The sequence below is a fragment of the Vespa crabro genome, chromosome 16, assembly GCF_910589235.1.
Source record: "Vespa crabro chromosome 16, iyVesCrab1.2, whole genome shotgun sequence".
In the NCBI taxonomy this organism is placed as follows: domain Eukaryota; kingdom Metazoa; phylum Arthropoda; class Insecta; order Hymenoptera; family Vespidae; genus Vespa; species Vespa crabro.
Window position 1 is genome coordinate 2,628,882 of NC_060970.1, and position 12,500 is coordinate 2,641,381.

The 12,500-nt window shown below is 25.3% G+C and overlaps 1 protein-coding gene across 1 annotated transcript in view; it reads right to left on the bottom strand.

The window, feature by feature from the left end:
* LOC124429753 (connectin) overlaps positions 1-12,500 on the bottom strand; it is a 352,695-nt gene that overhangs the window by 133,610 nt on the left and 206,585 nt on the right. The window contains exon 5 of the mRNA XM_046975392.1: positions 12,019-12,500. This exon is cut by the window's right edge and continues 12 nt beyond it. Within this exon, the coding sequence (XP_046831348.1) occupies positions 12,019-12,500 (482 nt within the window). The remainder of the gene's footprint in view (positions 1-12,018) is intronic.

Below are 12,500 nucleotides of genomic sequence, written 5' to 3' on the forward strand. Positions count from 1 at the left end.
TGTCGCTTTAACGGATACATTTTTCATAAATCGTCGATTTATGAAGTTTCCATGTGTGTGTAAGTATATATACAAATATATATATATATATATAGTTATGTAACTGTGTACGTACATGTGTATCCGAACCTTCTGATAAATAGCTACGGTTTGAGCGATGAGAGGTAATCAATTTTCGACAATTACAATTACATTTACGCACGCGCGCACACGCACACACAAACATACACACATATATACACACACACACATACGAAGAGAGAGAGAGAGAGAGAGAGAGAAGACAGAAACAGATACACATACGGACATAAAGTACTCGCAAGGGACAAAATACGATGTATCTTTCACGATGAGAATAGAGTGTCGTTCGAAGGAACTTAAAACCGATCTCCTACGTGACAACCTCTTTCTCGTCCCTCCCACAGCCCTACCAACCTACCTACCCACCTACCCCACTTCTCTCCTCTCAAACTCATCCTTTCACCACGCAACAATGTTCTCTATCTCTCAGATCTATAGCCATCTCTCTCTCTCTCTCTCTCTCTCTTTTTCTCTCTGTCTCTCTCTCTCTCTGTCTCTCTCTCTCTCTCTATCGTATCTCGCTCGTTTTCTATTACTTTTCAACGCCTTCGTACTTTACCCCGTCGTAAGTTCGAATTTATGAGGAACCGACACATACGACAAATCTATTACAAATCGATAAGATGTATCGACGCGGAAGCATTATCGATGAAAATAAGTATGTGTGTGTTCGGGGATATAGGTCGTTGAACCCTGACGAAGCCCTGAACATGACGATAACAAGAAGAACGGAGAGGAATCGTTCTATCTTTCTTTAACATTCATTATCCTTCTCTCTCTCTCTCTCTCTTTTTTTTCTTTCCTTTTTATTTTTAATTTTTTTTCTCTTTTTTCCTTTTTTTTTCAGTCTCTAATTCTTTTTTGTTTCTCTCTCTCTCTCTCTCTCTCTCTCTCTCTCTCTCTCTCTTTTTTTTTCTCTCTTTTCTTGTAATATCTTAAGATTTATTTATTTTTTCTCTTTCCTTCTTTCCTTCTTATTTCTTTTTTCTTAATTTCGATTAATTATTAATTGTTAATTATTATTATTATTATTTATATTTTCGTTGTCTCATTTCGTTGTCTCATTTTTCTTATATGTATATTAAACTTTAAAGAGAGAATGAGAGAGAGAGTGAGAGAGATGTTTCTTTCATTTTCCAACAAATACTTTAACTATAAGATTATCTTTATTTTATTTAATGAAGTATATCATATAAAGACTGAATATCTAATAGTTAAAAGGGCTAAAAAAAAGTCTGAAAGAGAGAGAGAGAGAGAGAGAGAGAGAGAGAGAGAAAAGGAAAAAAACAAGCAAATATTGCATTTTCCGGAAATCGGCTTTATGGATGAAGCTTCTGTTTCGAGCTTTAAAAGTGCCGAAGAGGGCACGTTCCATCTTTGTTATCTATTTTTACTCATCCACTCTCACTCTCTCTCCCTCCATCCCTCTCTCTGTCTGTCTCTCTCTCTCTCTCTCTCTCTCTCTCTCTCTCTCTCTCTCTCTCTGTTTGTCTCTTCTTTTGTCATCAGTCGGTGAAAAACTTTTTAAAAATGTTGATAAAGCTTTCTAATCCCTTTCGATCCTCGGTATCGAAAAAACCGCGAAAAGCCCAGAAAAGCTTCGAGTACTTTGTTGTCATAAAGAACTTCATCATTTTCCAATGAGACAGACATAGTTATCACGAATTATAGTTGATTGAAAGAGAAAAGGTGAAAAAGAAGAAAAAGAAACAAATATTATATAGTTACGAAAAAAAAAATATATATATATATATATATATATATATATATATATATATATATATAAAAAGAAGATAGAACGAATGACATGAAATTAATTAATGATTGGAGAGTTTGAAAAATTTTGAAAAATGTTGAAATTTTTTTCAATAAATTAAAAACATTATAAAAATAAATTTGTCAAAATTTAATAAGAATTGAATTAGTTCTTTTTTCGTTTTTTTTTTTATCATCAGCAAATCATTACTATTTACTTTTATATATATATTTATATATATATATAATTAATGAGATGTAAATAATGCAAATTTATTTAACAATTTATTTAACGAGCAAAGTTAATTATGGAAATGTAAAAGAGAGAGAGAGAGAGAGAGAGAGAGAGAGAGAGAGAGAGAGAGAGAGAGAGAGAGAGATACATATTCGAAAAAATTTCAAGGACATCTCTATTATCCGAATTCAATATAATCGATCACGTCAACGTTCACAATACTTTTAATTTCATTAGAAACATGAACGAATCGGACATTTCCATACAATTATTTATTCATAAATTTTTCACAAACGTGAAATCCCTTCCTAACAACAATAACAAGAAACTCGAATATTTTATCCCCTTTTTTCCTTTTTTTGTTTTTTTGTTTTTTCCCCCATTTTTTTTTGTTTTTTTTTTTTTTTTTTAAGTTTTCTCGTTAGGAAAAATCCTTATTACTTTATTCGTACTTTAATCTGTATTCTCAGAAACATCTCTTCTTTTCATTTTTAATTGGATTTAAAGTTTCAAATTGTTGTTCATAATATTACTTTTAATCCTGATGAAAAAGTTTTGTCGAGTTCTTTTTTCCTTTTTTTTTTTTTTTGTTTTTTTTTCTTTTTTTTATGTGTTGTCGTCGTCGTCATCGTCGTTGTCCGTAATAAACGACGATATTCGATTGATTATTAATTTATTATATATAATCAATCAGTATGATATATAGATAGAAGGTTTCAGTTGTTTTACTTTGTACAATTTTGACGTACATATCAACAGAGAGAGAGAGAGAGAGAGAGAGAGAGAGAGAGAGAGAGAGAGAGAGAGAGAGAGAGAGAGAGAGAGCGAGTACATTCATTATTGATATATATATGTATATATATATATATGTGTATGTATATAAGTATATACATTTGTAGAAACAGTTAAAGTGTATTACACATCATGGAATATGAAATTAAATCGAAATTTATGATCTTCCAAATTGCTTCGATATAAAATAAATCACATAAAACAATTATATATATATATATAAGTATATATATATATATATATATATATATATATATATATATACTTATATATGTATATATATATATTCGTTCGAGTGATCTAATTTGTTGAACGGCCTAGTTTTCTTTCTCTTTTTTTCTTTTTTTAAACATCTATTTTAATTATTTTCTTACCGATGTTAATTGTTTATAATATATATATATATATATATATATATATATATATATATATATATATATACACACATACATATATATACATTCGTTCCGGAGTGATTTTGTTTGTTGAACGACCTAGTTTTCTTTTTCTTTTTCTCTCTCTTTTTATTTTTTTTTTTTTTTTTTTTTCTTTTCCCTTTCTTTTCTTTAACATCCACTTTAATTATTTTCTTATCGACGTTAATAGTTTTGTCTAAAGAAGCAACGCACTAACCAATGTTTATCGATCTTTCTCGTTTATTTTCTAATACTAAAATAAATCTTAAATATTATCTAGCTGTTGTTATTAAAGAAAAGCTTTCCAAAATTCCCTCCGCCCCCCTCCCACCCCATTGAACGTTTTTTTTTTAATTTTATTTCGGATAATTCTTAAGGACATTGATAAATGAAAAATATAAATCGAGGCTTAAATGATTTTTCTCCTTATTTTTCTTTTCTTTTCTTTTTTCTATTATTATTATTATTATTATTATTATTATTATTATTATTATTATCATCGAAATTTCGATTTCGTATATTTGTTCTTTCTTCTTCTTCTTTTCTTTTTTTCTTTTTTTTCAAAATATTCTTTTCTTCCTTTCCTTACATCCTTAAAATTTTCTCGAGAATAAATTTTATAATGAATTAAATTAAAATTTTATATTATTGACATCAATAATAATAATAATAATAATAATAATAATAATAATAATAATAATAATAATAATATAATATTAATATTCATGATAATAATAAATAATAATGATAATAATAATAATAATAATAATAACAATAATAATAATAATAATAATAATAGTAATAATAATACTAATAAGAATATCGAGAGATTGTGGCGTTTTAAGTCTCCTTTTTTTAATTCGTAATTTCTTCATTCATTCATCATTACTTATACATTTCAATTTTTTAATTTTCATTATTATTTATTTATTTCCTTCTCATTATTTATGATAATAATAAATATTAATAATAAGAAGAATATCGAGAGATTGTGCCGATTCAAGTCTTCTTTTTTTAATTCATAATTCCTTCATTCATTTATCATTGGTTATACATTTCAATTTTTTAATTTTCATTATTATTTATTTATTTCCTTTTCACTATTTCTCCTTTTCAATCATTTCTGTCGAGTCATCTGCATTAATTTTTCAATGTACATATATATAAATACGTGCAATTTATTATTCCTCATCTCGACGATTTTATTTAAGTTGATTAATTCGTACAACTCATCATGAGAACCCCTGGAGACAGTAGTACGTAACACATGTAAGTTTGTCTTCATCTCTTTCACACACACACACACACACACACACAGAGAGAGAGAGAGAGAGAGAGAGAAACATACACATATAAGTACACACACATACACACACGTAGAATCTTTTTCCGACATTCCTTCTCTAACTCACTCTCATTAAATCACACGTCTATCAATTTATCAATTTCTTCGTTGGAACGATTTAACGTCAAACAGTAGATCGTATTAATTAGAAAGAGCACTCATGTACATACGCAGGAGTTTTAGTTAAAGAGCTTCGAATATATTACAAGTATTATTTATCTTAAGAATACCAATGTGAATCCTTAAATCATTAATTAATTTCCTGCTTTTCTCAATCGACGCTCATTTCAAATGTTATTGATTTCAGATATAATTTCAACGTTAATGAGTAAAGGAAAATAAAGAAAAAAAAAAGAGATAAATAGATAGATAGATAAAGATAGAGAGAGAGAGAAAGAGAAAGAGAGAGAGAGAGAGAGAGAGACAGAGAGATAATCATAGATTATAAAATTAATAAATGTTATTACTGATTTGTGAAAAAATTATAATTCTTTTAATAATAATTTTAATTATAATAAAATTATAATTTTAATATATAATTATATATATATATATAGTAATTATTGTATAATTAAATTAACAATTAAAATAGTATAGATCATTTTGTTGATCTAAATTATTTCATAGACAATATTATAAATTAATTTGTAAATAATTAATTTAATACATTACTTGTGAATTATTTCATTACTTATATTATTATTTTATTAATTATTTTTATATTATTGATATCACTATTTGAGATATAATTTCTAACGTTAATGAGCAAATGGAAAAGGGAAAAGGAAAGAAAAATATAGATAGATAGATAAATAGATAGAGAGAGAGAGAGAGAGAGAGAGAGAAAGAGAGAGAGAGAGAGAGAGAGAAAGAGAAAATCATGGATAATGAAAGAAATAACTATTATTACTATAAAATTGGAATTAATTGATAATACATTGAAATTAGATGATATAAATATTTATTAATAATAGTTAATAATTAATAGTTAGATCAATTTGTTGATAAACGATTTAATTAAAAACGTTAAATTATAATTGATAAATAAATGGATAAATGATAAATTTATATATTACTTGTTAAATAATTTTCGATTTTTCCTGCGATATATCAAAATGAAATTATCTAAGCGCACATACACACGCACATACGCGTGCACACACAAATATATATTTCGAACGAGTGAAAGAGAAGAAAAGGAAGAAGATATATTTATATTTTCTTTTCTTTCTTTCTTTCTTTCTTTCTTCCTCTTTTTTTTTCCCCCCTTTTCCTTTACTCTTTCAATCGATTTTCTAACAATATCGTGATTTAGCGTAAGATACGTTATGTACTTTCGAGAAGTATCATTGTGAAATTGAGAACAAGTACCTACTCGTAGTAGAGCCCGAAGCAAACATGGCGCGAAGCCATTAACGTGTCCATTTACCTATTATTTGCGATATTTGCAATACCTATGCCTGTGTTTACGTGTGTGTATTCGCAATCATCTATGTATGTCTCTCTCTCTCTCTCTCACTCTCTCATTCTCTCACTCTCTCTCTCACTCTCTCTCATTCTCTCTCACACACTCTCTCTCTCTCTCACACACTCTCTCTCTCTCTCTCTCTCTCACTCTCTCTCATTCTCTCTCTCTCTCTATGTCTATCTATCTCTGAGTGTATGTGTGTGAGACAGAGTCGATTGTCCTCTCATACATAATGTACGCTGTCGCGCACTTAAGCGGACATTCTTCTACGTTCGTAGACACGTTTATCGGTTCATTGCGTGATCATCGTCGGCCATTAAAGCGAGCATAATGACATGGCGTTATTCATTCAACTTTGTCGCATCTGGTTGACCTTGCGTATCGAACAACGTCTATCACATTTTTCTTTTTTTTTTTTTTTTATCGTCTTATAAGTTATTAAGTTTATCTAACTTAAATATAAGGTAGAAATAATTATATCGATAATTAATTATTCATGTTCATATGATTAATTATAATAAGAAATTAATTATAGATCTTATATATATATATATATATATATATATTTACTAATCGTTTTTATTAATCGATTATATGATTAATCGTTTCAATTAGTTCGTTTCGATGATAATTGAGAAAATTTCTTTCTCCTTCTTTCCGACAAAATTATTGATTTGTACGATTTAAATTTTTAAGCGATTAAAAGAGAGAGAGAGAGAGAGAGAGAGAGAGAAAAGAGGAAAGAAAAGAAAAAGAAGAGAAATAAAAGAAAACAGAAATTAATGATTTTATGATAAACAAAAAAATTTTTTTGTTCTTCTTTTAAACATACATAAATTCATTAAATTCAATTATTAGAATTTAATCTATCGACTTAATCTTACGTTAGAATAGTTTGCGAATGAAAAAATCACAAATAAATCATCGACAATGAAAAATGAAATTAACATTTTTCTCGATCTTGATAAAAAATATAAGAATAAATAGAAAAAAAAAAAAAATAAAATAAAATAAAATAAAATAAAATAAATAAGTAAATAAATAAATAAATAAATAAACGAAAACAAACTTTATCGCATTTGATTAACCTTGCGTATCGAACAACGTCTATCTCATTTTTCTTTTTTTTTTTTTATCGTCTTATAAGTTATTAAGTTTATCTAACTTAAATATAAGTTAGAAATAATTATATCGATAATTAATTATTCATGTTGATATAATTAATTATGATAAGAAATCAATTATAGATCTTATATATATATATATATATATTATATATATATATATATATATATATATATATATATATATATATATATTTACTAATCATTTTTATTAATCGATTATATAATTAATCGTTTCAATTAGTTCGTTTCGATAACTGAGAAAATTTCTTTCCCCTTCTGTCCGACAAAATTATTGACTTGTACGATTTAAATTTTTAAGCGATAAAAAAAAAAAAAGAAAAAAAAAGAAAAGATAATAAAAAGAAAAGAAATGATGGAAAACAGAAATTAACGATTTTACGATAAATAAAAAAATTTTTACATTCATAAATTGTTTAAATTCAATTATTAGAATTTAATTTATCTTACGTTAGAATCGCTTGTAAATGAAAAAATCACAAATAAATCGTCGGCAATGAAAAATGAAATTAATATTTTTCTCGATCTCGATAAAACATATAAAAATAAAAAAAAAAAAAAAAATAAAATAAAATAAAATAAATACGTAAATAAATAAATAAATAAATAAATAAATAAAAACAAACTTTGTCGCATTTGATTGATCTCGTGTATCGAAAAACGCCTATCATTTCTTTTTTTGTATCGCAAATTATACCAGTAATTAATTATTACTAGTAATTAATTAAAATTAAACCCCTCTCTCGATTTGTAAAAAATGTAATAATGAATAAAACAGAAAAAAAAAGAAAAGAAATAATTAAATAAATAAATAAATAAACAAACAAAAACAAACTCTGTCACATCCGATTGATTTTACGTATCGAACAACCCCTATCATTTTTATCGTAGAATCTAATATACGTTAGAAATAATTATACCCATAATTAATTATTCATATAGATATAATTAATTACGGAAATTAATCAATTATAGATCTTACAGATTTTATATATCTATATATATATATACATATTTATTAGAATCTATTCTATTATTAGAATAAATTATTAAAGTCAATATGAATGATTAGAATCTAATTTAATCCTAACGCTAGTGAAATGAAAAAATCAAATCGTTGGCGACGACAAAATTGAAATAAATCCCTTCTCTCGATTTGTAAAAAAATATAACAATAAAAAAAAAAAAAAATAAATAAATAAATAAATAAATCTATGAAGAAATAAATGAATAAATAAATAAATAAAAATCAAAAAAAGAAAAAAAGAAAAAGAAAAGAAAAGAAATTATTCCGCAATAGATCAAACGGATAAACAAATTTTTAATTTAACAAGTGTCACCAATTTTGTATCCATTAAATCTCTTCTTTGTAATAAACTAAGAGAGAAACTGTTTCTCTAATGGAAATGGTTCTCTCAATAGAGGAAAGAGCAACTTCCGTGAACTATCAACCCCAACACGATTTTCATGGTTGTCGTGTATCGTTCTTGTTGTTGTTATTGTTATCGTTCTTGTTATTGCTTTACCGTTGTTGTTACTGTTATTGTTATTGTTATTGTTGTAGTTGATGTTGTTGTTGTTGTTGTTGTTGTTGTTGTTGTTGTTGTCGTTGTTACTGTTGATTGTGGCCAGTTCGGTTAACTCCGTTGTTTCTATCCCATTCAATGTTCGACACTCTCGAGTTACTAGTGTCGTTGTCCAATCGGACGGGACTCCATACCAGGAGTTTCGTCAAGTTCGACGAACGACACAGGAAAGGCCTTATTCGCTCTGTACACGAAGTACAGGGGTTATCAACTTCTATTATCAAAACGTTGAAATTCAATGAACATTCAATTAATCGATTCTATTTGAGATTATTTTTTTTCTTTTTTCCTTTTTCTATTTTTCTTTTTTTCCCCCTCTTCTTCTTCAAAAACAAAACAAAACAATATTAAATTGTTAAATCTTAAACAAAAGTTAAATAACAAATTTTAATCTCTTATCAAAAAAAAAAGAAAAAAAAAAAAGAAAAAAAAATGAAAGAAATTACGATACTTCCGATAAATTCAATTTCTATCGAATGACTTTTTCTAATGTAATAGTATATATATATATATATATATATATATATATATATATACTATTTGTTTAATATATTTGTTTAATATATTATATATAATATTTTTTTAATATTTGTTTAACATATTTGTTTAATATATTTATTCAATATATTATATATATTTTTTTAATATTTGTTTAACATACTTGTTTAATATATTATATATAATATTTTTTTAATATTTGTTTAACATATTTGTTTAACATATTTGTTTTAATATATATTGTACATAATATATTAAATAAATATTGGTATTAAATTTGTCAGTTTTGAACGTCCATATCGTTCCATTTAAGAAAAATTGAAACGAAGGTCGATGATCTTGATATAATACATATATAGATTATCGAGTATCCCTTTAATAATTTTTTTTCATTTCTATTTTTCTTTTCTTTTTTTTTTTCTTTGAAATATAAATATCATTCGATATCAAACGTAACTATGATAATAAACAAAAGTTTCAACGAAACGATTTAATCGATTATTTTCGACTAGTCCGTACTAAACTGAGCATCGTTGAAAGGTCAATGCACGTAAACGTTTGTTCGTCGGGTCATACATACACCTATGGTTAATACGAAATGTTGACCAAAATCTATCGTCCGTTTGCATTGTTCTGTTTTTGTTGACCGATCCTTTGTTAAAATGTTCGTCAAACAGTTGTTGACACTACGAGTATATTACGAGCTGATAGATAACCCCTGTGGATTAACTTCTCATTGATCATATTCAAGGATCTAATTTAGTTGTCTTATATTGTCCAAACAATAATATACGAAATTTAAAATATATTATTCGATGTATGTGTCTGTACATGTATTTATGTTCATTTTTATAAAAAAATATTACAACTTTTGATGTTATTTCGATCTTGAATATTTTTCTATTTATGTATAAGTCTTTTCTATATTTATTTAAATTTTATCTTATAAATAAATTTTTATTCATATTAAATTAATAATATTAAATTATTATAATATTAAATTTTATATTAATTAAATTAAATTAAATTAAATTAAATTAAAATATTAATATTATTATAATATTATTATAATATTAAATTATTAAATTATATTCTTATATATATATATATATATATATATACATATGTGCGTACAAAAGAATAAAATATATAGAAGTGCAGATTCTTTAAAGAGAAATTAATTCGACCTTTTCGAGGACAATTAATTTTAAACCCACCCCATAGAGAAACAGACGTCGTAAAAGAAAAAAAATGTATATATTTTTAATTTAAAATATATTATTTGATGTATGTGTATGTGTATTTATGTTCATTTTTAAAAAAAAAAATATTACAACTTTAGATGTTATTTTGATCTTGAATATTTTTCTATTTATAAGTCTTTTGTATATTTATTTAAAGTTTATCTTTTAAATAAATTTTTATTCATATTAAATTAATAATATTAAATTATTATAATTGATTATACTATATATAATATAATATAATAATTATATTATTATGTTATAAATTATTAAATTATATTCTTATATATATATATATATATATATATATATATACGTGCGTACAAAAGAATAAAATATATAGAAGTGCAGATTCTTTAAAAAGAAATTAATTCGTCCTTTTTGAGGACAATTAATTTTGAACCCACCCGCATAGAGAAATAGACGTCGTAAAAAAAAAAAAATTGGTATATAGTATATTACAAGCTGATAGATAATACCTGTGGATTAACTTCTCATTGATCATATTCAAGAATCTAATTTAATTTTCTTATATTGTCCAAACAATAATATACGAAATTTAAAATATATTATTCGATGTATGTGCCTGTACATGTATTTGTGTTCATTTTTATAAAAAAATATTAAAACCTTCGACGTTATTTTGATCTTGAATATTTTGGAATTCATGTATAAGTCTATTGTATATTTATCTAAACTTTATCTTATAAATAAACTTTGATTCATATTATTGTAATAATATTAAATTTTTATAATTGATTTTACTATATATAATATAATATAATAATTATATTCTTATATATATATATATATATATATATATATATATATATATATGTGTACAAAAGAATAAAATATATAGAAGTGCAGATTCTTTTAAAAGAAATTAATTCGTCCTTTTCGAGGATAATTAATTTTGAACCCACCCGCATGGAGAAATAGACGACGTAAAAAAAAAAAAAAAAGAAGAAAAAAAAATTTATATGCAATCACTTTCTAATAATATTAAATTTATACTTTTTTTCAAACGTCACTACTGAAATAAATTTTCCATAGAATATAATCGCATTAAAAAGCGATCGATCAGAATCGATTTTAATTTTTAAGAGACAAAGCGTATTCGTTTCCGTGAAAATGAGAAAATGACAAAAGAAAAAAAAAAAAAAATAAATAAAAATAAAAAATAAAATTAGAAAATTTTGATAGAAGACAATTTGAACATTGTTAAATTTTCATTAAAAAAAAAAAAAAAGGAAAAAAAAAAAAGAGGAAAAATGTAGAACACTTTTCTTTTCAACAAATCAATTGTTACCGACTTCGTTATATAATCCTAATTGAATTATCCTAATTAAAAAATCGAAATCGATCGATATAATTATACTAAAAAAAAAAAAGAGAAAAAAAATAAAAAAACGAACAAATAGTATAAAAATAGGATAAAAATAAGACTTACCGTCCAAGTAGAAATAGCTGGTAATGTTGTAAAGATTCGTCACGATTGGTTTGATATTGTTGAAGGTCATAGTTTTCAAATTATTATCACGCAGATCGAGGAAATATATACCGGGTGCGCCGGAAAGAAAATCCGGTTCTAAGCTGACCAATTTGTTTTCACTTAGACGTAGCTTCTTTAAATTTCTCATACCGTCCAATGCCTTTTCCGATATATATTCAATCGAATTTTGATCGAGTTCAAGTTCCATTAATTCTGGCATTTCGACGAAACTACGATCGCCAATCATAGATATGAAATTGTTTCGTAGATCGAGACGTTTTAAATTTCTAAGACCGTGAAAACTTTCTCGTGTTATCACCGTTATCTGATTCCCGCTCATTTGAAGTTCCTGAAGATAAATTAAATGTTTGAACGCTTTATCATGAACGATGCTAATGTTATTGTTGTTTAAATAGAGCGTTCTTAAATTTGGCAGGTTC